This window comes from Ictidomys tridecemlineatus, chromosome 8, assembly GCF_052094955.1.
Source record: "Ictidomys tridecemlineatus isolate mIctTri1 chromosome 8, mIctTri1.hap1, whole genome shotgun sequence".
NCBI lineage: Eukaryota > Metazoa > Chordata > Mammalia > Rodentia > Sciuridae > Ictidomys > Ictidomys tridecemlineatus.
The window spans coordinates 71,066,257-71,094,071 of NC_135484.1; the positions used below are offsets into that span (position 1 = coordinate 71,066,257).

The 27,815-nt window shown below is 35.3% G+C and overlaps 1 protein-coding gene across 13 annotated transcripts; it reads left to right on the forward strand.

Moving 5' to 3' along the window:
- The first annotated feature begins 380 nt into the window (after positions 1–380).
- On the forward strand, positions 381–27,398 carry Casp8ap2 (caspase 8 associated protein 2). 13 transcript variants are annotated; one of them, XM_078019610.1, is made up of 12 exons: positions 381–503; positions 2,231–2,290; positions 6,132–6,212; positions 6,824–6,906; positions 10,693–10,761; positions 11,329–11,429; positions 12,485–12,559; positions 14,389–14,504; positions 17,108–19,314; positions 20,348–23,483; positions 24,498–24,597; positions 25,200–27,398. In XM_078019610.1, exons 4-12 carry the CDS (start codon positions 6,852–6,854, stop codon positions 25,254–25,256), a joined length of 5,916 nt encoding a protein of 1,971 aa, XP_077875736.1. In that variant the 5' UTR covers positions 381–503; positions 2,231–2,290; positions 6,132–6,212; positions 6,824–6,851; the 3' UTR covers positions 25,257–27,398. The 13 variants fall into 13 exon arrangements, 12 of the variants coding, with proteins under 12 accessions (XP_077875736.1, XP_077875737.1, XP_077875738.1 ...); XM_078019611.1 differs by having other exon boundaries at positions 6,135–6,212; XM_040283096.2 differs by having other exon boundaries at positions 431–676.
- The last annotated feature ends 417 nt before the right edge of the window (positions 27,399–27,815 follow it).

The following is a 27,815-nucleotide window of genomic DNA, read 5'->3' on the forward strand; positions in this document are numbered from 1 at the left end:
TAAACTGCCTACCATTAGGAAAGCATCTGGGACAAGTTTATTCATCGTTATTGAGCCATCACCCAGCATTACGTCTATCAGTTGACTATCAATAGAATTTACAGAATACAGGACTCAATAACTGACCAAGCCTACGGAGCACGCACTTCCCCTTTCATTAAAGAGCCTCCCAGAGCCTTTGCTGCTTCCGCTCAGGTCCCGCCCCTTCCGTAGTAAGGCCTCGCTCCGCCCCGTCCTCGTCCTCGCCTCCTTATGCCCCGCCCCTTTCCCCTTGAGTCCCGCAGAAGATTACAGGAGTTTGGCGCCAACCGTGTTTTTTTTCCCCTCTTTCCAAAGGCGGGAACTAGTTGTGTGCGCCGGAACGTGCTTTGCGTCTGATATGATTGGTTCTGAGCCCTTCGTCCCGCCTCCGCGTCCTCATTGCGCGTTGGTATTGGTGGAGATGCCAAAGAGAACTCGGCGTCCAGAAGGGAACCCGGGCTGTCTTGGGCCGGTCAGGGCGGGTAAGTTGCCGTGGGGACCCGCTTTGAGCTGAGCTGCAGAAAGAGGCTCTATGGTGCTGTCGTCTCCAAAACCGAGACTGGCTGCGCCCGGGAAGACAGAGAGTCGGAGGAAGCCCATTTAAAACGACTAAGTGATTGGAGTAAGGGCCGCACCTTACGTCTGTGGACCGCAGGTAGCCACGTTCCCCTAGCCCCGGGGTGCACCTTTTGGGCTCCTACTCTGCGTCGCTCTGCTGTCCCTGGACGGTCCCAGGAGAGGGTCCGGGAGGGGGTTGGGAGCGAACGCAGAGAGGAATTGCTCTTTCGACCACTCTTCGCGCCCCTCCCCCCATCCAATCTGGCTTTGGTACACACTTTTACAAGCTTTTGGGTAGGATTCTCTAGAAAAATGGTTTTTCCAGTGTCAGGTGATCACTATGTTGGTTGTTTCCGAAACTGTTATACCGAGAGAAGTTATTTGTCTTGGTCAATACAGCACCTAAAACCACAGTAACCAAAACCTAACACACAGTAACTAGGATGTGAATGTAGAATTCGCAGAAATCTCAGCGTTTGTGTTTTAGGATTAATATGACTTTGACCCTTGACTTTTTGACTTGCCCCTGATCTTTCTTATTCACAGCACCAGCACCAAAACTTTAGCCAGTCCTCAAGACCCATCCCCCATCTCCCACCACGCCTCTTCGAAGAGGGACAGAGGCTACTAGGACAAGAATTCTCTTATTCACTTCCCTCCCCCAAATTATTTTTTCCTTGCATTTCCTGACGTTTTACAAGAGATAATGTCCTTTTATGTGTGTGTGTATACACACGTACATATATATGGGTAGATATATGTATATTCGTGTTGTAATATATATTCTTGATTTTGGTCCTCTGGGTTTAGAGACTGACCAGCTGTTCACCTTGGGCAAATTTCTTAATAGTCTGTGTCTTAATAGCCCTCATATGTAAAATGAGAAAAAAGAATAATATGGTCCTTATATGACATTAAGGAAGATTCAAGGCAAGTCATTTATGTATTTAGAGCATTTAGGTCAGTACTTCGTTCATAATAAATACATTGTATATGACACTGTCCTGTATACTTTTAAAACACTCTCCTGTATGCGTTTAAATCATCTCTTGATTATAAACACGTAATACAATGTAAATGCTTTGTAAATAGTTATTATTGCTGTGTTTAGTAAATAATGACCAAAATAAATCTGTGTTCAGTTAAAAAAAATGTTCAGTATACGATAACTTTTGTTAGTATCTTCCCCTCACACATCCTTGGAGTCTAATATGCTGTCTCTATCCCCTGGCTTTTTTCTATTATTTTCTACAAATGCTTGCTTGTTGCTTTTTTTTTGTGGTGGTGGTGCTGGGGATTGAACCCAGGGCCTTCTGCATGCGAGGCAAGCACTCTACCAACTGAACTACATCTTCAGCCCCTTTTGTTGCAATTTTTAAAAAATAAAACTTCCTTCAGACCACCTTTTAAAACATTGTCCTATCAAAAAGACTAGTTTATCCTTATCTCATCTACTTTGCTTCCATATCTGAATAGAACAATTATGTGTGAGTAATTGAGCTTACAATGCAGGGGATTGAACCCAGCTTTGGGTTCAAGGTCTTGAACATGCTAAATATGTCCTTTTACCAGTGAGCTACACCCCCAGCTAACAGCTCTTTTTAATCATTATGGTTCTCAGGTTTAAAAATTTTGTCTCTGCTTTTCACAGGTGCACCACTCCCGTTAGTAGTAAGTCTCATTGTATATTGAGATCCTCAAATGGGAGAAGGTGAGAGCAAGTGTAAAAACTTTCTTTTTCCCAACTAATCCAATACTGTACATACTTCTTTCTCTTCTCCCTCCTCCCCTTCTTTCTAGGAGAGTCAATATCTTTGTTTCTTCATTGCTATTAATTCAAAAAATATTCTTTTATTATTTAACAACCCACCAGACCCTGTGCTGAGAGCTGGGGATATAGTGGTGAACAAAATGGAGATGGTCTTTGTCTTCAGAGAGCTTTAGTATAGTGGATAATATGGTCATTTCTCCAGGAATCCCACAAAAATGTAAATGTGAACTATGAGAAGTCAGAGAAAGGACACAATGATATATATGAAAATATTACTAAGGACATGACCTAGTAGGCAGAGAGAGTGGCCAGGAGATGATCAACATTACTTAAGCCAAAATATCGAAGAGTTAAATAAAGATAGGGTGTTGAGCAAAGAGTGCTCTGTAGAATATTCGGTATGAGAAGGAACAAACAACATGTTCAAGGAGTTAAAGCCAATATAGTCAGTCAGAGCATAGATTGCTGGGGAATAGAGAGGAATCTAAGTAACATCAGTAGGGTGGTTAGAGGCCAGGTTATGCAGGGTCTTAAAAACAATTGTGAGGACTGGGGTTGTGGCTCAGTGGTAGAGCACTTGCCTAGCATTGTGAGGCACTGGGTTTGATTCTCAGGACCACATATAAATAAATGAATAAAATAAAGGTCCATTAACATCTAAAAAAAAAGTATTTAAAAAATTGTGAGAAAAAGTTATCCTAAGATCATCAGGAAGTACTGAAAGGTTTTAAGCAGAGGAGGGAACTTAATTAAATTTGCATTTTGAAAAGACAGCTCAGGTTGTGGCATGAAGAACAATTTGAAATAGGGAACAGGGGACACTTGAATACACTATCCATTAAATCTTGTTTATTGTGCCACAGAAATCTTTCAAATCTGTTCTTTGTCTTTATTTCCACTAAAAATAATTTAGAATGACCTCTTACTACCACTTGCGTTATTTTGGTAAGCCTTCCCTATTGTGCTTACCACTAATATTTTCCATATTCTTGCTAGAGTTAAATTTCTGAAGTGCAGCTTTGACTGATGTTCTCTTGCTTTGAAATCTTCAGTGGTTCTCCCAATCCCTACTGGATGAAGTCTAAGTATCTTAATCATTAGTATATTCCCAACCTTTTTTCCCCCGCTAGTCCTGGGTCTCAAACTAGGAATGCTAGGCAACTTCTCTGCCACTGAGATAAACCTCTTCCCCTGTCTCCTGACTTTTTGAAAACTCACATTTTAATCTTGGCTTCACATATTCTAATCTGGGTATTCACATCTTGTACTTGCTTGTAAACTCAGATAGATGTGAGGAAGAGCTATGGGGTGATAGTGTCAGTAAGTGTCTTTGTAAACTGGAGCAAAATTTAATTGGACATAAAATGGATTTTTGGAAACTCTGGGATAGTGAATGGTAGGACTAGAAAAGTAGATATCAGTGTATTTCACTATCTCCTTAAGGAAGTATGGACTTTATTCACTAGATAATGGGAAGTAATGGAAAAATTTTGAACAAGAGGTGATATTAATCCAATAGTTGTTTGCAACATGTATTTGGAGTAGGGAGATAATTAGATAGCAATAGGGAGGGCCTGGAACACATTGAAATGGCAGAAATGGGCATAAATGGGAGAAATATTGCAAAGGTAGTGTAAATAGGCTATTTGGAAATGTTAGGGTTACTTCAAGAAATAGAGATGTCAAGAAGTGAGTAGATGTTGATCTCTTTGTTTTAGACTTTATTACTTACAGGAATGTATTTATTTACCATCTTATTGTTGACTATTGGTTTGTATTTTAGTATAGTTTTCAAGCCCCTGGAGGAGGCAACAGGGCTGACTATAAATTTGTTTTAGTACCCCTACGTTTTGTGGTGATACTTGCTCTTTTTAACTTTTTTATTTTTTGTCCAATAGTTTAACCCAAAAAGATAATTTATGCTTGTGCAGTTATTGAAAATAAGATTGATGATATCCAGGAGTTCATAACCTTAAGAAACTAAACATTTTTACAAGTACTCAAAAGGCATTTATAGTTATTGAAATTGTAATAACCACAATTCTATGAAATCCTTTAGATGTGAGTTTTCCATGGTAAATGAAATTAAGTAGACTGTGTGAAGCCAATGGAATTTTCTTAAGAATAAACATGTGCTTCAATTCATGGACTTAGACATTTATTTTGGCTGGTTTAGTCTTTTTTGGCCCATTTCCTTGTTTGTATAGTAAACATCTTTAAGTATGTATATTAGTATAAGGAATACAGAGATTAATAAAACTTGATCCCTGCCTTCAGATAGTTCATGGTCTATTATCCAGTGTAGTATATTTGATCACATGTAGCTATTTAACTAAAATTTTAAAATGAGTTCTTTAGTGTGGTTGGCCAAATAATGGCCCTAAAAGGTGCCCATTTCCTAATCCTGAGTACCTGTGAATATGTTATCTTAAATGGCAATAGACTTTGCAGATGTAACTAAGGATTTTGAAGTGGGGAGAGTATTCTAGATAATTCATGTGGTCCCACTGTGCTCACACAAGTCCTTATAAGAAGGACTCAGAGGGCAGGAGCTAGGAAAGTCAATGGAATGACAGAACCAAAGAGAAAATGTGACTTTGAGAAGCTGAGGTTGAAAAGGAAAGAAGATAGGTCATTGTTGATTTTGAAGGTGGAGGAAGAAGCACCAGCAAAGAAATGCAGGCAGCTTCTAGAAGCTAGAAAATGTGAAGAACAGGTTCTCACTTCCTTGCTCCTGTGCTCTAAATGATCAAGCTCAGATTTCTTGTTCTGATGTTTAGTATCTTCTTTGTGACATTAATGAATTTGACAGTCTGTCTCCCAATTTTGTTCTACCTGAGGTACATTCCAACCAAGGTATTTTATTTACAATTCTATGTGTTTATCCTAATCAAGCTTTCTTTCAACGTTTTGCTAATGGTGTTTTCACATATAATCTGTATATATCCTTACTGATATTCCCTAATCCTCCATAGACATGCGGATACTACATCTACAGAGCAAGTTACCAGCAATGTATATGCTTTTGTTCTTTGTACATCTTTCAAGATTTGGGAATGAATAGTGGCTGTGAGGGTACATGTGGAGGGTTTCTAGGGTACTGAAAATGATCTGTTTCTTTATCTGAGTGGTACTTATGTGCTGCATTCAGTTTGTTAAAAATCCTATTGCTATTTACTTATGGTTTGGGCTCTTTATTTGTCTTAGTTTTATCAGGCCGCTGCTATAACAAAATGCCATACACTGATTATCTTATAAATAACAATCATTTACTAATCACAGTTGTGGAGGCTGAAAAGTCCACAAAAAACTTGGATCTCTGATGGGGTTCTGGTTGCTTAAAGATGATGTCTTTTCACTATCTCCTTATATAGTAAAGTGGTTAAAGAGGGTTTTCCTGATCTCCTTTATGGAGGGTTTTTATTAGGGGCTGATGCTATGAAATGCCCCTCCTTGCACTTATCAAAGTTTTAGACTTCTAGAAAGAAAGCAGGTATTTAGCATAAACCATATTGTTTGTATGAACGGTTTAGATATGGTAAGCCACTTGTTATCAGTTCTGGAAATAGTAGGAATCCTCATGAAGTCCAGATTTCTAGACTGCACGCTAATGCCTTTGTAAGCCAAGTAGTCAGACCTGACTACATCACTGCTTTTCTATACATGATATCTCGTTGTCTTAATTTGCATTATCTTCATTATTATTGAAGTTAAATTCTTTTGGTTCTAAAGATGTTTTCCCCTCTTTTAAATTTTTTTTTTTTTGCCCATTTTTTTTTAGCAGTGGATCTAAGGGATTGTGTGCAAGTGTGTATAGTTCTTGTGATACTATGGATTGAACCCAGGGCATCACATATGCTAGGCAAGTACTCTACCACTAAGCTACATCCCCAACCTTTCTTACTAATATTAATGTGTGTATGTGTTTGGTGAGAATGGTGATGGTTCTTATTTTAGTCAGAAATTAGATTTGTGTTTTGTGGGTTCTTTTTCAAGCATTGTTGGAGACTAAACCCAAGGCTTTGGATGTGTTAGTATATTTTGATCTGTTTTATAAACGTAGTATCATTTACTTTGTGTGTGGTTTTAATCTTATTAATACTTTTTCTTTTTATAGTTTTGACTTTTGCCCAGATGATATCTTTTTTAACTCAGGGGAGCTTTACCACTGAGCTACATCCACAGCCCTTTTTATTTTTTATTTTGAGACAGGGTCTCACTAATTTTAGTGTCTAGCCTCGAACTGGCAATCCTCCTATCACAGCCTCTCATATAGGTAGGATCCACAGGTGTGTGCCTACCTCCTGGCTAGGCATATTTTTGATTATCATGAGTCTGTTTTTTAGTATGTTAGAGAGTAAACTTATTAGTATTTCCAAATTTAAAAGCTGCTTTTTGACTTGAAGCTAGGTTTGTTTTCTGAATTGTGAGGTTGATTTTAACAGTGGAAAATCTTTATATTTAATACCTTAGATGGCAACTCTCAAAAGGAAATAGGATCATGGCAGCAGATGATGACAATGGTGATGGAACAAGTTTATTTGATGTCTTTTCTGGTAAGGTTACTTTTAATTGTCTTTCTAAATTGACTGACTTTCCATTTACTTATTTTTAAAATTTTTGGTGCTAGCTATTGAATCAGGGTCTTGTGCATGCTAAGCACACACACAGCACTATCACTGAGCAACACCCCAGCCTCACTTACTTTATATATATTTTTTTCTTTAGTTGTTGATAAACCTTTATTTATTTATGTGTGGTGCTAAGAATTGAATCCAGTGCTTAACACATGCCAGGCAAGTGTGCTACCATTGAGCCACAGCCCGCCTCAGTTTTTAAATTTCAAATCATGGGGCTGGGGATGTGGCTCAAGCGGTAGCCCGCTCGCCTGGCATGCTTGCGGCCCGGGTTCAATTCTCAGCACCACATACAAACGAAGATGTTGTGTCCGCCAGTAACTAAAAAATAAATATTAAAATTCTCTCTCTCTCTTAAAAAAATTTTTTTTTCAAATCATTTACTTACCCTCATGGTAAACTGCCATTAGTATCCTTTTCTCTCTTCACATAAGTAAATTAATACAATAAAATGCTTGGGTCATAAGTAGTGCTTAGTAAATGTGAACCTTTTTCTGTTTATTTTTATGATACTGACTATCCAGGGCTTCACACATAGTATTGAGCACTGTAGCACTGAGCTATGGTCCTATATTTCCAACTCTTTTTTTTTTTTTTTTCCTGAAATGGGGTCATCCTGTGTTCTTCAAACTACCCTTAAATTCCTTGAGTTTAAGGCTTGAGTTATTCTCCTGCTTTAGCCTCCTGAGTAGCTGGGATTACAGGTGTGCACCACAATACCACAAAACCCAATTGATCTTTTTATCATATCCTTTCTAACTTCTAAATGTAATCAAGTTAGCAGTTTTGCCAATATGAATGGTAATAACTGCCACTGACATCCAAAATAAGTATTCACTACTCTTGTAGTTAATATTTTCAGTAAGTGCATTTATTCTTGTTTAATGTTTTTCAGAGAAAAAAACAACAGTCAAAATGAATGGTTAGTTTGAACAAGAGAAAACGAAGACCCGGTAGTAAAATAAGCTCATAAAAAGTTTTTTTATTGTCTTTTTTGTTGTTTTGTTGTGTTTTTGATAGTGCTAGGAATAAAATCCAAGGCCTCACATATGTGGTATATAAGTGCTCTGCCACTGAGCTGTATCTCTAGCACTAAAAAAAGTATCTTAGATAATATGCAGAAGATAAACTTTCAAATCCTGATATAACATTATTATTTAATTTTTTTCTTATAGTTATGTTGTGGCCTCATTACATTTTTTTAAGACTATAGATGCATATCGTGAATGAGAATTATGAATGCTGTAGTGAAAAGACAGTTGGGTTTGGTAGAATTCTACTTTTACTTAGAATGTTTTTAAAAATATTCATAGGGGTGGAAATGTAGCTCATGATAGACTACTTGCTTATCATGCCAATAATAGGTTCAATCCCTAACATCATAAAAAATATTATTCATAGATATGGAAGGGCTTATATCAAATATGGTCATCATAACCAGTCTGGGTAATACTGTTCAGTGTAACTTGATTATTTTTGCTGATGTAGTTTCAAGTTGCAATTCTCTTATGATTTTTTAAAAAAATACTGTAAACCTACAGAAAAATTGAATCTGTAATATAATGAACATCTTTATCTTTCATCTGGATTCGCAAATAGTTAAATTTTATCACATCTGGGCTGGGAATAAGGCTCAGTGGTGAAATGCTTGCCTCGCATGCTTGAGGTCCTGTGTTCAATCCCCAGCACCAAAAAATAAATAAATTTTATTACATCTACAACCTTATTAAAATTTTGAAGGACAGAACTACAGGATTAATCTCATTTGCTTGATACAGCTCTTTTCATTTCTGTATATTACTCTCAAGTTCCTGTCCTTGCTTATACTTCTTTTTTTTTCCCCCTCTCTCTTTGCAGTGTCCTGCATGCCCAAGGTGTTGTGCATGCAGGCAAGCACTCTACCACTGAGTTACATTCCTACATACATTTAAAAAATAATGACAATTCCAATATACATTCTACTTTGAGTATATTTTTAAATTCCATTTTAAGTTATATATAATCTTTTTGGTTATACCTCTTTGCGTTATTTTCAGTGGTTGTTCAAGGGATTGTATGATAGATCTTTAACATTTTATAGTCTGTTTATTAGAATTGTACTTTTTCACTTAAAATATAGAATCTTATAGTTGGATTTATCTTCTATCTTGCTCTTTATTTTATAGTAGTCACAGCCCAAAATGCAGTGCTATAATTTTCACTTTAAATAGTCCTATACATCTTAATGAATTAGGAACTAAGAAATTAAGAGGAAAAATTATACTGTATATTTACTCAATTGTTTATAGTCATTTACCTTACTACTCCATCTAGTGTACTTTAGCATCCCAGTGTATCATTTTCCCTTTATTCTCCATTTCCTTCTGGACTCCAGATTAACATTATGTAATATCTATAGATAATTTTTGATATCCAATAGATCACTAAGATTTGCTTCTTCTCCCTTTGTCTTTTGCTTTCTTTCTACAGATTGGGTAGTTTCTATTGATTTATATAGTTCACTGGCTCTTAAGTACATCCAGTGACTTTTTTTTTTTTTTTAATATCCAGTTACCAGTTTTAGTTTTTTTTTTTCCATGTGGTTATTTTTGTTTCTATTTCTCTGCTGAGATTTTTCTGTATAGTAATTTTGGATTGTATTTGTGACATTATGAATGATATGATATAGACACTGGGTTCTGTTATATTCCTCTGAATTATTTTATCTGATATATTCCTCTCTTAATTTTAGCAAATTTAATGTAGCTGAACTTAAACTTTCTTTTCCCTTGAGGTGGATAACAACTGAAATCTCTGTTCAGATAGTTTAGCTATCTATTTTGGAGTTCTACCTTTTGTGGAGGTCACCCAGATATTTGGGGCAGAATTTGGAGAAATTCCTCCTTGGCTTTTTGGACTTCCTCTCTTGCCTTCTAATTGGTGTTGTCAACTCAGTAGTTTTTCCTCTGTTCTTCAAGCCATTAAGACTAGAGGTTTCAGCTGGATATGGGGGCATATCCCTATAATCCCAGCTGCTCTGGAGGCTGAGGTATGAGGATCACAAGTTCAAAGCCAGCTTCTGCAACTTAATGAGGCTCTAAGACAGTAAGACCTTGTCTCAAAATAAAACATAAAATGGGCTGGGGACGTTGCTTAGTGATTAAAGCACCCCTGGGTTCAATCCCTGGTTTACAAAAAAAAAAAAAAGACTGGAGGTTTCCATCTGATTTTTCAATGTTTAGTGTAGCTCTACCTAGAGCAACCTGGACCTGTCCTTCAACAAAAAGCAGTAAAAAAAGGAAAATGGGGAACTCATATAGTCTTCTTTCAGATATTGTCTTCCTATCCCTCCGATACCTGTAGTGCTAGATATCTAAGATCTTATACATTCTCAGTTTTTTCCTGCTTTGGGCTGTTCTCTGACTCTTCAGATAGCTTTTAATATTTTATTTACCATTTATACTTGTTATCTGCAGATTGATTTGATAAAAACCAGTCTGTTGTTACTGAAATTAAAACCTTCTTATTAGTATTTATTTGAAAGGAAATTTTTAAAATCTGAAGTAAAGTTACAAATCTACATATCTAGTGCAGAAATCTTTCTGTTTATCAGTATGTAGAAAAGCTTGTCTTTTTTGGAGCAAAATTAAAAAAATCTTTTCCTGGACTGGGAAAGAAACCTCAGTTTATAAAGTCAGTTTTAACTAATCTTTGCTGTTCTTGCAGCTTCTCCTCTTAAAAATAATGATGAAGGCTCACTGGACATATATGCTGGGTTGGACAATGCTGTTTCTGGTATGTAAATTCCATGAAATAGTCTCATTTTATTAGGTTTGTTTTTGTTGTTGTTGTTGTTAGCAATTCCTAATAACCTAATGGTTTCTAAATTTGCCCATTCTTTGAAATGATTACACTCAGATAATGCCCAAACCTTGATCAGTAAAGCAAATTAGCATACAGTTTTGTCAATCAATCAAGTCTCAGATTTAAATGTTTTTCTTTGAAATGCCATGGATGTTGTTGTCTATACATGTTATTGCTTATTCCTATCACTGGTTGCAAGATATTAGAACATTTGAAAAGTTAATAAATATTTTCAAATGTGTCAATAAGAATGATATGCAGAGAGTCTAGGACCTATCTAAATTAGAAACCTTTTTCATGCTAGATCTCCCAGTGTTTTGAACAAATATGATTATCATGTTTGATTTTAGGTAAATCAATATTTCACCTGTCATCTGTGAAATCAGTATATATTTGAATTAAATATAGTAGAGGGAGAAATATATACACTCAGATTATATACACACATAACATCAAGAAGCCTAATATGTTAACGTAAAGGGTTTTTGTTTGTTTTAGACAGCACTTCCAAATCCTGTGTGCCATCTCGAAATTGTTTGGATTTATATGAAGAGATCCTGACTGAAGAAGGAACTGCAAAGGAGGCAACGTACAATGATGTATGAGTTGCCACAATTACTAATGACACTTGTTTACTCTTGTAGCTCCCCAAAAGCAGGCAGCAACTTACTATTGATTAAATATTTTGTGTTTAAGAATTAATTCTTAGGTTAAAAGTATTTATTTAAAGCTGGGCACAGTGGCTTCTGCCTGTGATCCCAGAAGCTCAGGATACTGAAGCAGAAAGATTGAGAGTTCAAAGTCAGCCTCGGCAAAAGTGAGACACTTAGCAACTCAGTGAGATCCTGTCTCCAAATAAAATACAAAATAGCGGGCTGGGTTTGTGGCTCAGTGGTAGAGCACTTGCCTAGCATGCGTGAAGCACTGGGTTCGATCCTCAACACCCCATAAAAAATAAAATAAAGTTATTGTGTTCACCTATAACTAAATATATATAAAATACAGTACAAAATAGGTCTGGGGATGTGGCTCAGTCAGTGGTTGAGTGCTCCTAAGTTCAATCCCCAGTACAAAAAAAAAAAAAAACCAAAGAATAGTTAAGTCAGTTTCTGCCTTCAGACCTGCTTTTTAAAGGAATGTTTTCTGAATACTTGTTTAAATTTAGTTACAATTTTGCTTGGCTAAATTTGAATGTCTCAGTATATAAAACCTTACTCAGATAGCTACAGTGTAATATAACATTTTTTTTTATGATTTGTACTAAGTTATATTGTATAATATGTCTTGAGACTTAAATGAAAGAAGTTTCTTCTACCATATTTGAAGTTTAAGATTTAAAGGTTGAATGTGAAACTTTAAAAAATTAATCATTGGTAGACTAAACTTAAGAACTAGTATCTTGTTAAATACTTTTTTTTAGTTGTTGATGTACCTTCATTTTATTAATTTATATGGAGTGCTGAGAATTTAACTCAAATGCTTCAAACTTGCTATGCAAGCACTCTACTACTGAGCTACAACCTCAGCCTTTATTTTTAGTAGACATATTCCTCTTCGAGGATTGGTTTGTAAAGTTTTGAATATTTTGAAATGTCATTTAAGCTAAGAAAATATTTTAGTATGATGCTTAAATTAATCTTTTTATATTTTACAGTTACAGGTAGAATATGGAAAATGTCAGCTGCAGATGAAAGAGCTGATGAAAAAGTTTAAGGAAATACAGACACAGGTGGGATTATAATAAATCTTTTATTTTTGCCTTGTTAACTTTTTTTCACCTTTTCAATTTTTAACTTGGTTTAATTAGTTATACATGACAGAATGCATTTATGCACTTTTTTATCATACATTGATTGGATATAATTTCTCATTTTTCTGAGTGTACATGTTGTAGAATTATATTGGTCATGCAGTCACATATATACAGAGAGTAATTACTGTTTTGTTCTACTATTTTTTTCTATCCTCACATCCTCTCCCCTCCCTTTCCTCACTTCCCTCTGACTAATATAAGGTAATGCTGTTCTTCTGTAGTGCTCCTTGCCTTACTGTGAATTACCATCTGCATATTAGAGAAAACATTTAGCCTTTGGTTCCCCCGCCTCCCAAAAAAAATTGACAAATATTTAGCATGATATTCTCTAGCTCCATCTATTTACTGGCAAATGCCATAATTTCATTCTTCTTTAAAGCTGAGTAATATTCCATTGAATACATATGCCATATTTTCTTTATTCATTCATCTATTGAATGACACCTGGGTTGGTTCCATAATTTAGCTATTATGAATTGAGCTACTATAAAACTTGTTAACTTTTTAAATCAAAATTTTAAAATACCTTGGTTCAATCCCCAAGACCAACAATTTTTAAAAAGAACTTAATATTTCCAGCTTGGCCCTTGCATGGTCCCTGCAGTCCCAGCTACTAAAGAGGCTGAAGGCAGGAGGATCATTCAAACCCACTTCAGGATCAGACTGGGAAACATAGTGAGACCCAGTTTCTTCTGAAAAAATGTACTTTTTGTTGTCATTGTTGTTACAAATAGAAGTTATGCTCAAATGTTGGTCATTTATATAAAGAATTGGGGTTTTGTTTTTGTTTTTGTTTCTGGTGATACTGGGGATCAAATCCAGGGCCTCATCATGCTGGGCAAATACTCTACCCCAGCCCTACTTTTTTGTTGTTGTTATAAATAGAAATTGACATGTTGGCAGTTTATAAAGAAGGTTTATTTTCTCTTTCTGCTGGAGATTGAACCCAGGGCCTGACCCATGCTAAGTACATGCTCTGTTACTGAGCTATATATCCAGTCCTTGGCATTATTTCTTGATTTGATGAAATTGATAAAGGAAAACTGCTTGAATTGTTAAAATGGCATCAATATAAAAAATCTGTTAAACCAACTAATAAATTTTAACATTTACAGAAACAGTAGGTGGTTTAAAACAATATGGTTTTTAGGATCAAAGATTTAGAATGATTTTTGTGAAAAAATGGTGATGGTGCTTTCATAGTTTTTGCAAAAATGACCCGTTTTGTGATTCTGCTGCAAAATATTAAGAATTTGATGTCCTATTTTACTTTTTGGTAAAATTATTTCTCTTCTGTTCCTTTTCTGTTCTGTTCCCGAACAAGTCAACTCTAGATTTTGTTCTTTGTTCATCTGAGAACTAATTCATAGTGTCAGGCTTAACGTTAGTTGTTAAATGTAATAAAATTCTTATCAATTTTTGCTTTTGATTTTCAAGAGAGGTACCCATGCAGAAAAATTTCTTCTGATGTTTATTGTTTTTACATTTTGAACCCTATTGTAAGTGTGCCTTTTCTGGTGCCGGCTATCTTTTCTGGCTCTTAGTTCCCTGACTGTACAATGGGAATTATAGTAATCTAGTAATTCTCATAGGGTTGCTTTTTTTTTTTTTTTAGAATTACATAAGATAAAATTATGTCATGCCCGGCATGGTTAGCATTCAATAATTCCTAACTAATATAAGTGTACTATTAATAGTCCTGTGGATGTGTACTTTAGTAATGTATTTATTAATATATATTTTAGAACTTCAGCTTAAAAAATGAAAACCAGTCTCTTAAAAAGAATATTTCAGCACTTATCAAAACTGCCAGAGTGGAAATAAACCGCAAAGATGAAGAAATAAATAATCTTCACCAAAGGTATAACTAAGGGGTGGATGTGGATGTTTTAAATTATGTGGGTATTGATGTGCAGAATAATTTTTACTTTCAGTAGGAAAATGAAAATATGTATTTTATTGTATTTAGTAAGAATAATAACTAATGTGTTAATGGTTTATTGTCATAATAATTTACATGTATAATTTATAGAACATTGCCACATACCTCCGTGAGTATATTCCATTTACTAAACTACCTGGGATCTTATTTTAATACTCTTTGTTTCTGAAAAGATTGTGTAAATGTTATGGGTCTTTCTAGGTCTATACCAAATTACTAAAATACTGAGAGCAGGGATTTGGGGTGTAGGTAGGTCAGTGATAGAGCAATGCGTGAGGTCCTGGGTTCAATCCCTAGCACATACACAAAAAAGCATGTGCACTTATTAATTAACAACTCTTAAACTATGTCTCAATTATGTATTCTTTTATTTCTCAAGTGGGTTCTCTATTTTGCTCACTCTTTTTTCTTTATTTGGGGACAATCTGTGTTGTAGAGAAGTTTGTACCTTTCATTCCTTTCATAACCAAATGTCTGAAAATGTTGTCTAAACTGGCTGTTTCCATTTTCTGTCTTTTTACTCACTCTTGAACCCAGTCCTTCTGACATCTGCCTCCAATGGTCTACCAAAGTAGCTATCTTTTTGGTCAATAGTCACCTCCACTAAATCCATCAAACAGTTTTGACTTCCATTTAACTGGCCCCTTTGTACATTGTTTGACACAGTTGACCAACATCCCTTCTTGAAATAGTTTCTCATTTTGTTTTAGTGAGTTTTCTTCCAGTAATTAGTTGTAGGTTTCATTTCTCAAAGCTTAAGCCTCTGTCCTTTTTTTCCTCTATCAGTATTATCTTTTATTGGTACTAGAGATTAAACCCAGGGGTGCTTTACCACTGAACTATATCTCTAACCCTTTTTTAATTTTTTATTTTGAGATAGGTTGCTTAGGGCTTCACTAGGTTGTTAAATGACCTCAAACAAAAGTGATTTATCATTAAAACTTTTTCATTGTTTTCTAGCTCAGTGGATTGTCTTGTCATTTATTTGATTAGGTAAACCACAGACATAGGAGTTGCATGACCATTTAATTTATAGTCTATACTAGAATACTTGTAAAAGTTGAAGGAATAGCTAACAGTAATTATATGCCAAGATTGCTTGACAAGCTGGGACATGTAGTCATTCTGCATAGGGGTCATCATTGACACTTAAATCTCCATCATTCCCCCAGTCCAGATAGATACCACATTCTGTTGATGTTTATGACTTTTGATCTTGCAAATATTTTTTTCTTTTGTCCTACAGTTGTTTCCACCATTCTATTCCCATTTGAACTGGTAGTAATCTTTCTGTTGGTATCTGTGCATCTGTTTTTACTCTCTCTAGCTTCCGGTTTGTCTCTTCTTGGTATTACAGCCATAGGATAACTACCTTCTGAAACATAAATTTTGGCATCATGCTATGGCAAAAATTATCACATCTAGCCCCCACCTTTTTTTGGTTGTTTTGGATTACTGGACTTCAAACCCAGAGTCATTCTACCACTGAGCCCCATTACCAGTCTTTATTTTTTGAGACAGGTTCTTGCTAACTTGTCAAATCTGACTGAACTTATCCTCTTGCCTTAGACTCACTAGTAATTGGGATGGCAGGTATGCAACACTACACCTAGCCTAAAAGTGAGTTTTGAAAAGTCACCTCTATGGAAGTTCAAGAAGATAAACTTATCACAAAAACTACAATGAGCTATCTTTATTTTATTGCTAGAAAAACTACCAGTGTTCCAAAACAGTAATATAAACCTTAATACTTATTTTTTAGTAGTCAATACATATCATTCTCCTAAGAAAAGAATCCCAGTGCTATATTTCTTTTTATTTTTGCATAGCATGAACCACTTTAAGATGGCTATTTATGCTGTGCTTTACTGTGGAATAGTCGTCAAAATAGATAGTGAGGTTAGAGAATTCTATTAAGGCTTACTTTTTGATCATGTCTGTTTTCTAGCTTTCCTTGTATTTTCCTTTTCTAATTCTTCTTCTGTTTCAGTCAGACTAGAGTGAATGAGGGAAAGAATAGATCACTTATCATATAAGAAGTGAACTGATGGTTAGTTTGGAGATTATGCACCTATGGTAAGGAACACTAAAATAGTTTGGCAAGTGGCTGGGATAGATAGCATTTGAAGTAAAAGCAAATGAGAGAGAAAGAGAGATCCTTATTTTGAATGCTGACTAATTCAGTTGGAAGCTGGTAAATCCCCCCCCACCCCCCACCAATGCTGAGAATTAAACCTAGGGCCTTGCACATGCAGTATACCCAGCCAAAACAAGTAAATTCTAATCACTCACTTTCTTTTTTTCTGTGGTGCTGAGAATAAAACCCAGAGCCTGCCTTATGCTAATAAATAAGTGCTCTACTACTGAGCTACATCTCCAACCCAATCACTCTTTTTTTATAACATGAAGTTTGTTTTGCCATTTTGTAGGCTCCTAATTCTAAAAGTGTGTCACATGTGAATAACATTTGGAAGATTATTCAGCTAACTTTGCTTTTTTGTCGTTAATTTCTTTCTCAATAGATTGTCTGAGTTTCCACATTTTCGAAATAATCATAAAACTCCAAGGACATCAGATGCAGTTAAAACAAAAGATCTTAGATCCAGATCTCCTCATTTGGATTATTGTTCAAAGACTGATCATAGAATTAGAAATGATGTGTCTAAAGATGTACATCATAATACTTCACTGCCAAACCTAGAAAAGGAAGGAAATTCACATTCTGAAAAAAAGAACACTTCACATTTGCCTACATCCATTGAGAAACACTGTACCAATGGCTTATGGTCACGTTCACATTATCAAGTTGGTGAAGGTAGCTCAAGTGAGGATAACAGAAGAGGGAGAAAAGATATTAGACACAGCCAATATAGTAGAGGAACTGATAGACCACGAAAAGATTTAAGTAATAGCTCTGGTGATGGTGAACCAAGGAATACAGAAACTAGTCCAAGGCTACAAGGACGTTCTGAGAAATATGGTAAAGGTGAACAAAAAGCTGAGAACAAAAATTCAAATTTCAAAAGTAACACAGATTCAGATTACAGGAATGAACGCAGCAGCTCTTCTTGGGAGAAGGAGACCTCCAGGGAAAGATCACATGCTCGAGTTGAATCTCAAAATGACAAAAAACTAGATAGACAAAGCGAAAGGTCACAAAATACAAATAGAAAAGAACTGAAATCACAGGACAAAGAAGAAAGAAAAGTTGATCCCAAACTTAAATCAGCAGGAAAGGAACAGGATCACTGGAGAAGATCTGAACGAGCACTACCTCCTCATTCTAAGATTGAAATCAAATCGTCTCATAATTCCAGTAAATACCATCCAGAGGAGAGAAGAGGATGGGAGGATTGTAAAAGAGACAGGTGGGTTAGCAGTCATGGTTTTCAAGATGGGAGGTGTTCATCTTCTCTTTCAAACAGTAGAACTCACAAACACACGGACTCCCAGGAAGCCAATGCTGTGCACCACAGGGAAAACACACCTTTAAAACCTGAAAGGCACAGAACTGAAGATAAGCGGAAAAGAGAACGAGAAAACAAAGAGGAGAATAGGCATATGAGAAGTGACAAAAAGTCACCTTCAGAACATTTGCAGACTGATAAAGAAACTAAGAAAACCACTACTGATTTAAAGAAAGAGAATGAACCAAAAAATGATCAAGCAGAAGTCTCTATCAGCAAAGTTTCTGAAGGAGCAGATAATAAAGAGTTTGCAGTGAGAGGTGAGAATGGTCCAAATGAAACCAAAAATAAAGACTTAAAATTAAGTTTTATGGAAAAATTGAACTTAACTCTTTCTCCTGCAAAAAAACAGCCTGTTTCTCAGGATAATCAGCATAAAATAATAGATGCTCCCAAGTCCAGCAATGGATTTGATTTAGAGTCCTCGGTACAGTCTGAAACAGGGACATGTATGCCTTCTGTCCATGAACATATCCCAGAGGAAAACAAATCAAAGTTACTGGAACCAAAAGATTCTCTTCCAGCAGAGTCTGAATTCAGGATCATTATTCCAGAAAGCAAACCGGAAGAAAATAGTTTACTGGTTAAATCTGTTGAAAATATTATGCCTTGTGAAATGCCCATTTGTTGTACAGAGACTTCCTTCTCAACACCTGTGCAAATGGAACAAACAGAATCCTTGTTTCCATCAACAGAAACAGGAGAGATTGTTGATGGAGCAAGGGCAGAAGCCTCTGTGATAATGGATGTATTACAAATGGGTGTTTCTCAAAACTTTGTCCTAGAATTGGATACCAAAAAACAAGGTGGTTTGAATTCTTGTATTTCTGAGGGTATGGAGATGAAAGAGGCTCCTGCAAGTAAAGTCACTGAAACCAGTGAAACGCAGGTGCCATCTTCAATTGAAGGAACTGGCATTTCACCTGTAGTCCATTCAGAACGTGATAACCCCAAATTTGAGCCTTCCCTTGTAGATATACCTCTGGTTGAAAGTAAGTCTTGTCATTTGGAGCCATGCTCACCTAAAGAGGCTTTAGCATCTTCCCTTCAGCAGATTGAATTGATGGACCACAGAATGGAAATTGGGGAAACAAACTCATTATGTCATGATGATGAAAATTCAGTTTTGAGCATTGACCTTAATCACCTGAGACCTATTCCAGAAGCCATCAGTCCTCTGAATAGTCCAGTGAGACCTATAGCAAAAGTTCTTAGAATGGAAAGCCCATCTCATGTTCCAGCGTATAATAACATTCATAAAGGTAATAGCTTACGTGTGATGTCTTCCACAACTCATTTTTTTTATAATGTAAATTACATAAGCAAGATAAGTTGGTGCTTTTTCTTTTTTGATAACATGAGAATAATAATATTTAGACCTTTTTGCTAACTAGTAGTGTACATTGAGCCTTTAGTCTGGGAATGAAGATAATTCTTAATTTTTCTTTTTCCTTGCACTGTGATTAAACCCAGGACCTTCTGTGTGCTAGTAAGCATGCACTCTCCACTGAGCTATGTCCCCAGCTCCTTTAATTCTTAATTAAAAACAGAGTGATTGAACAGATTTTTCAAATACTGTAGTCATTTTCAAATGTGTGTATTTATTTATTGATGCTGGGTTTGAGCATGCTAGTTATACATTCTACCACTGAGCTACATCCTTGGCACAGCCCAGATATAATTTTGTAGTTCAAAAGTCATTATCATGCATAGAGGCGGTGATGATGCTAAAATGAAGGAAAGATCATCTCCAGTTGATCAAACTCTGCACTTGTCAGACACCTTCTGAAAAGTGTTATTTATTTGGTTTTTGGTTTTTGCATTGCTGGTGATTGAACTTCAGGCTTTACCACATAATAAGCATGTATTCTTAACTACTGAGCTACTGTCCCAGCCTCTTCTAAACTCTTTTTAGAATAGTAAAAGCCAAATGAAATGAGTAAGTATAGTTGGTTGCAGTGGCCTATTCCTGTACTTCCAGCAAGTTGGGAAGAGGAGGCAGGAGGATCATCAGTTCAAAGCCAGCCTTAGCAACTTAGATCCTATATTAAAAAAATAAAAATAAAAAATGAAAAAGGCCTGGGGATGTAGTTCAGTGGTAAACTGTTACTGGGTTCAATCCCTAGTACCTAAAGAAAGCATGAAAAGGAGTATTAGGTGTTAAAATTCTGCTGTTTAAAAGGAGACTATTTAAAGTAATGAATTGCCTCAGTATTTGATTTTAAGTTTTAAGATGGAACTGCAAAATGACTGCTTAATGGTTGTGTGACTTTAATATATTTTTCTCTTTCACAGATGTGATTCCACCAAATTCTGTTAATTGTATGTCTAAGAGTCAGTCTGATCTCAATAAGGAAAATCAAAAGCCAATTCTCAAATTTGATGGATGTACAGAAGAAGTTTCCTGTAAGAATTCATCTTTAGATGAATTAGAAGAAGGTGAAATTATAAGTGACAGTGAAAACCCTAAGCCACAAAAAATTATGGACAGAACTGCCAAACCTAAAACTTCTGCTGAAGTGCAGAACACAAAAACTAGCCCAGGCAGGAGGAAAAATACCATCCATTTGGATATAGAACATAGAAAAACATCTGTAAAAACCCACCAGACCAATAGCAAATGGAATAAAAGACCAAGTGAATCTAACAGATCTTCAAAAACAGAGAGGAAAGATAAGACAATGAGTACTTCCAGCTTGGAAAAGATAGTTTCAATTATTGCTGCACCCTCTTCTGTCCGAGAAATAATGCATATGTTGCGAGTGATAAGAAAGCATGTGAGGAAAAATTATATGAAATTCAAGGTAAAATTTTCACTGATACAATTTCATAGAATTGTTGAGTCAGCAATTTTGAGTTTTACATCACTAATTAAACACCTTGACTTATCCAAGATCTCTAAGTCAGTGACTACTTTACAGAAGAATCTCTGTGATGTTATAGAATCTAAACTTAAGCAAGTTAAGAAGAATGGCATAGTTGATCGCTTATTTGAACAACAGCTACCAGATATGAAAAAAAAATTGTGGAAGTTTGTAGATGAACAACTTGATTATTTGTTTGCAAAGCTTAAGAAAATCTTGGTAAAATTTTGTGATTCCATAAACTTTGGAAGTGACAGTGATGAAGGAAAATCTGAAAAAACATGTAAAGAGAAAAGACAGTATTCAAATTCACAGAAGAGGAATGTGGATAATTCTAACAAAAAAATGTTGAGAGAAAAATTGCCCAAACCAGAAGACTCTGTGAATTGTAAGTCTTTGCTGGGAGGTAAAAAATCTGAGGAGAAACATCAAATCCAGAATAACTCCAGTCTTAACGCAGTGAAGCATGACATTAAAAGAAATTTTAACACTTGCTTTGATAGTATAAAAAACTCTCTGTCTGCTGAGCACTCTTTGGAACTAAACTGTCCAAGCACCTCAAAGCCAGGGCAAAATGAAGGCAACACCATAGAAGATACACAAACATCCCAGCATGCAGCTTTAAAGCCAGAACGCAGTTTTGAGATTCTTACTGAACAGCAAGCATCCAGCCTAACTTTTAATTTAGTTAGTGATGCACAGATGGGTGAAATATTTAAAAGTTTGTTGCAAGGTTCTGATCTTTTGGACAACAGTGTTAATTGTACTGAAAAAACTGAGTGGGAGTTAAAGACGCCAGAGAAACAGCTTCTAGAGAGTCTTAAGTGTGAATCTATACCAACTTGTACAACAGAAGAACTAGTTTCAGGGGTAGCTTCTCCATGTCCGAAAATGATTAGTGATGATAATTGGTCATTATTATCATCTGAGAAAGGTCCATCTCTGTCTTCAGGGCTTTCGTTGCCAGTTCATCCTGACGTGTTGGACGAAAGTTGTATGTTTGAAGTGTCTACTAACACAGCTTTAAGTAAAGATAATGTATGTAGTTCAGAAAAGGTTAAGTCCTGCATTTCTTCCATACTCCTTGAAGATCTTGCAGTCTCTTTAACAGTACCATCACCTCTGAAGTCAGATGGTCATCTCAGTTTCTTAAAACCTGAAGTTTTGTCTAGTTCAACTCCAGAGGAAGTTATTAGTGCACATTTTAGTGAAGATGCCTTACTTGAGGAAGAGGATGCATCTGAGCAAGATATTCACTTAGCTCTAGAGTCTGATAACTCAAGCAGTAAATCAAGTTGCTCTTCATCATGGACAAGCCGATCTGTTGCTCCAGGCTTTCAGTACCATCCTAATCTACCCATGCATGCTGTCATAATGGAAAAATCCAATGATCATTTCATTGTGAAAATAAGGCGTGCAGCACCATCCACTTCTCCTGATCTTAAACAGAATGTGGCTGATGAGTCATTGGTACCTTTGCCAGCAATTGGAAAGAAAGCTGATGAAGCAGCAGAAAAAGAATATATTTCAGATCAGAACTCAGTTTTTAAGTCTCCAGAGTTGGAATTAGAAAATTCCAACAACAATGTTGATAGCAGTAAACCAACACATGAAGAACAGGACTCTGTGATACAAACACAGGTTCCTGATATATATGAATTTCTTAAAGATGCTTCAGGTAAAATGGGTCGTAGTGATGAAGTGACTGGTGATTGTTTTAAATTGCATCAAGCATGGGAACCAAAAGTGCCTGAAAGCATTGAAGAATTGCCTTCAGTGGACGAAATCCCACACTCTGTGGTGGATCATCTTCCAAACACATATATAGACCTAACAAAGGATCCAGTTACTGAGACCAAAAACTTGGGGGAATTCATAGAAGTAACAGTTTTAAATATCAACCAATTGGAATGTTCTGGAGGCAATTTAGATCAAAATGCTCAAATATTGGATAATTCTTTACACCCTGATACTGTAGGTGCATTTATTGATTTGACACAAGATGCTTCAAGTGAGAGTAAAAATGAAGGGAACCATCCTGTGTTAGCTATTGAAGGTTTGGATTGTCAGGTAATATGTGTAGATGAAGACAACTGTAAGGAAGAAAAGGTGCAAATAGGAAATAGGCCTTTGGAATGCATTGTTGAAGAAGACTATATAGATTTGACCACAGAATCTCCTGATTTGTATGAAGTAAAAAAGGATGATTTAAAATCAGAGCCCACATCGATTTCTGATGATTCAGAATTTCCTGGGACTTTGGATAATGCTCACAAGAAGAGAAAAAGTTTTTCTATGCTAAATCATTCTTCTCAGAAAAAACAAAGAAAGGAAACAGACATAATTAGTAGGGAAAAGACCAAACTTGGCCAAGATTCTGGTGAAAGTGGTGAAGGTCATCAAAAGAAAACCAATAAGAAAAAACTCCCTACAGTGAATAAAGATCCCTCATCATTAAAGGCAAGCCCAAGTATTAAGGATTCATCAATAGCACTCAACAATTCTACAAGCCTTTCTGCAAAGAATATTATTAAAAAGAAGGGAGAAATTGTAGTTTTGTGGACAAGGTAAGGCTCTTGTAGAGACATTAATCACCAGAAAATTTTAAGAAATTACAATCTAATCTGTAATGTCATCAGATATTTCCCATCCTAAAATAAGGAAAAGTGGTAGAGTGCCTGCCTAGCATGTGCAAGGCTCTGGGTTTAATCCTCAGCACTGTAATAAATGAGTAAATAAATAATAACAATAATAAATAAATTAAAATAAGAAAACGTGATGAGTTATTTTAAAAGTGACCAGAGTTAAAGATACATTCTAGGGTACATTCTGGCTATACTGTAGAACAATCTGTAGTAATAACTTTTAAATAGGGTTGGGAATTAGCCATCAAAGTAGGGATTTTCATTGTGTTTTTTCAGTTACAAAGAAACTTTTTTTCATTTGGAAGGAAATAGTATAAGCACATTTTAGAAAAAAGGAAAGTCAGGACTGGGATTGTCGCTTAGCGGTAGAGTACTTGCCTACCATGCGTGAGGCACTGAGTTTGATCCTCAGCACCACATAAAAATAAAATAAAGGTATTGTGTCCAACTACAACTAAAACAAACAAAAAAAGGAATGATAGATGGTAGAAGAGATGAAACAAAACCTAGGAGTTTGGGTAATTTATTTTTTTTCCCTTAAATTAGAACTTTACAAATCGTTGTAAAGTTAGGTAGAGTGTATTTTTTAGTTTTATGTGAACTTTTTAAGAAGTGCAGGTTTTAAGACCTCACTTAAGGGGTTTGGGGGCACATGCCTATAGCCTGTAATCTCAGCTACTCAGAAGGCTAAAAAGGGCTGAGGGTATAGCTCAGTGGTAGAGCACCACCAGGTTCAATTCCCACCCAGTAACACAAAAAAGGAAAAAGTAAAATAATTTATATTTGTGTTTCTTAGATAACCATTTTGAATATTCTGGTCTTTTTCCTATGGGTTTCAATTAAAATGTCACTTCTATTCATGGACATTAAGGCAGTGGAATATATTACTTTTTCTGCTTCAATTGTATAAAAGCTAAATATAATTTTCCTCCTCAGAAATGATGACCGGGAAATTTTATTGGAGTGTCAGAAAAGAGGGCCATCAGTGAAAACGTTTACATATTTAGCTGTCAAGTTGAATAAAAATCCAAATCAGGTAACAACCCAATTTTTACATCTCTGTTGGTTCACCAGTGTTACTTCTCTACATATGTAGATTTAACAAAATGTGTAGATTTTAGTAGCTGACCTCCTTAAAAATATGGCTGTGTGTAGAGCTATTAAACTTGGTGGTTGTACCAGGTGCTATGCTGCATGCCTATAATCCCAGCAGTTTGGGAGGCTGAGGCACGAGAATGGCAAATTCAAAGCCAGTCTCAGCAACTTAGTAAGACCCTGTCTCAAAATATCAAAAAGGGCTGGGGATGTGGCTCAGTGGTTAAATGCTCCTGGGTTCAATCCCTGGTACCCAAAACACAACAAAAAAAATTGGTGATTATAGAAGAATTATGGCTGAAACGGTCCTCATTTTTTACCCTGTGTCTTCCCATTTACTTATTTTATCAGGCAATTTGGTAGTGTTTGCTAGTTTAATAAAATTTAATATTGAAAAATTAAACATTCACCTTTATTATGTTTTTCTAAACATTACTTCATATCTTTATTGAGGATAATTTTTTCTGTCTTCAGATGTTTTGCAAAAATATTCATCAAAGATGATAAATGTTGAGATATTTATAATCACTTTTAATTTTTCAGGTTTCAGAAAGATTCCAGCAGCTAATGAAGCTCTTTGAAAAGTCAAAATGCAGGTAGTTAAATGTTTACACTACAAGAGACTAGTATAGTAAATATTTGACATTGTCATTTTGCAGTTAATGGCTTGTTAGTCATTGAAGATGTGAATAGTGGGTGAGAGACAATCCATTTGAGTTCCTGCTTCAGTCTCAGATTGAAGGATGATTGCAGGCACCTAAGGTCACCTCATGTGCAGGGGCCTACTCAGTGACGCCTGCTGCAGTTCAGATCAGCATGGCATCTCTCCTCAACTTTCTGATTGCTGATAAGTCTTAAGGTGGGGGAAAATGCATTTGATGATTACTAATAAAATTTTATAGATGAAAAAAAGTAAAAGAATATGTGTGAGTAGCAGTATGTTTCATAACTAGTGAAATTTGCGCAGTCATCTAATATTTCTTGCATCTTTTTATCAAGAGTGTGATACCTTAAAATACAAAACACAGGCTCATGACATGAAATCCATTGTCATCTACATAAATGACAGGATTTACTACATTAAGGTATTAATACTTTTCACAAACCTATATGCCCTTAATTTCTTTAAATCATTCTTGTATAGTTTTATTAAGGCAATAATTTTGAATTATCAGGGTTTTTTTTTTGTTTGTTTGCTTGCTTGTTTCTCTAAGACCACAGATAATTGCTCAAAATTTTGGATTTTATGGGAGAAAAACTGGAACAATATTAAACATATCACTATATTTTTCAGTTGATTTATAATCAGAGTTATGAATGACAAACATCAATGTTTAAATTTGAGTTAAATCTAAATAGAAAACATATTTGGACATGGATCATAGTTTGAAGGATTTTAAATATTTTTGAGTTACTAATCCTTTTCTAGTCCACTTGTGAATTATTGTCTTCAGATAACCTGTTAATTTCCGTATCTTCTCAAAGCAACTGGTTTGCTATTGAGGTCTTCAAATGATTTTGTAGTAGTATACTGTGAAGTTAAATTTCTATTTGTATCATTCTGAATATACGATTGACTAATGGAGAATTTGGAGAAGAAGGTTATTTTAAATAACTTTTTAAAAAATATTGTAAGTCATTAATGGCTTCGTTATTTTTCATGTTCACTGTGCTTTTAAGATTTTAGTTGCATTCAAGAAAGAAAACTGTTTTTTTTTAACCTGAATGTTATCTAAATATAATTTCCATTCTCTTCAGAAGAGAAAGTAAATTCATTAATTAACTTGAATCTGGAAATGATACTTAGTTTGAAATCTCCATGTTCCTGTATAAATCTGAAATATTTAAAAATTTTATATATCTAAAATCTTTTAATATATCCCAAGATTTCTTTTGCTTCCACAATAATAATGTAGGGAGTTATTTCATTCCTAGCTGACTCTTAACTGATTTTTATCCCTCAAGTATTACAGCTGCATTAAATTCTTGACAAAATCAGAATTTAACAATAGTTACCCAACCGATTCTATAAAAGCTAGCAGCTCTTTAATATGTTCCAAGTAGAGTCATTTAAAACATGAAAATGGTTATACCAGAAAAATAGAGTTATAACTTTAGCATTTTCTTGCATTACAGATAAGTTGCCGAATTCCTTGGAGTTTTAATTGATATTTCATACCACACAGAAGCTTTGAATTCCTCATGTTTTAAATGAGGAACAAGAAGGAGGTTTTATCAGTTTTGATTCCTAGATGATTGTCTACATGTTGTTGCTTATTGACTCTAATCTCAAATCAACATGTTCAGCTTATTCAGTCTGATTTTCTTACCTGTCATTGGTCAAAATATTTATTTTTAAACATGAGAATTTGTTATCAGAATGAAAGCCACAATAATGTAATATTGAAACCTTAGTTTTGATATTTCAAAGAAATGACTTCCTTCTCGATTTTTAGAAAGTTTTGTAGCATTTTAAACTTAACTATTTAGTTTAATGTTTTCATTCTTTTTTATTTGTTTTTATAATTGCCTTCCTTCATTTTGGTAAATTGTAAAATAATTTAAATAGTGTATTTATAAATATGTATAATTATAATGATGTAAAATACTATATGTGTATGGTGTGTATGTACACACAAATGGCTTTGCCTAGCCAGGAATTTTTTATGTGTATAAAACTTTTTGTATAAAGTTTGCTTTCGATAACAGTAATGTATAATAAAACCATGTAAAGTTCTGGTATATTTTGATTAGAATGTTCTTTAAATTGTTTAGATAATAATTAAAACAAAAAGTGATAAAACTCCCAGGGGACATGGGGAGCTATTTTGAAATCTTCCGTGGTGGGAGTGTAGCTGGCTGAATGGGTAGTTCATTAAGGGGCAACCTGTGCTTTGGCCTGTTTTCTCACAGCACATAATGGTACAGTGAACCATAGCTCGCTGCAGGTATCCTCACAGATAAAATTAAGAGCACAAAAAGGGTGAAAATTTGGAGAAAACTGGTATAAGGATTGACTAGTTTGAACAATTACTTCTTTGCCCTCCCCCTCCAGTATCAGGACTGGTGAATTACAATCTAGGCTCTAGACTCTAGGCTGTATATTTTTCCATTGTCATTTATCCCAGAATGTCCTAAGGGGAAGTCCTAGCCTAAAGC

Coding starts and splice junctions, on each gene's coding strand:
- Casp8ap2 (XM_078019610.1), top strand. CDS start 6,852: ATGGCAGCAGATGATGACAATGGTGATGGAACAAGTTTATTTGATGTC. Junction 6,907..10,692: donor TTTATTTGATGTCTTTTCTG/GTAAGGTTACTT, acceptor CTGTTCTTGCAG/CTTCTCCTCTTAAAAATAAT. Junction 10,762..11,328: donor GTTGGACAATGCTGTTTCTG/GTATGTAAATTC, acceptor TGTTTGTTTTAG/ACAGCACTTCCAAATCCTGT.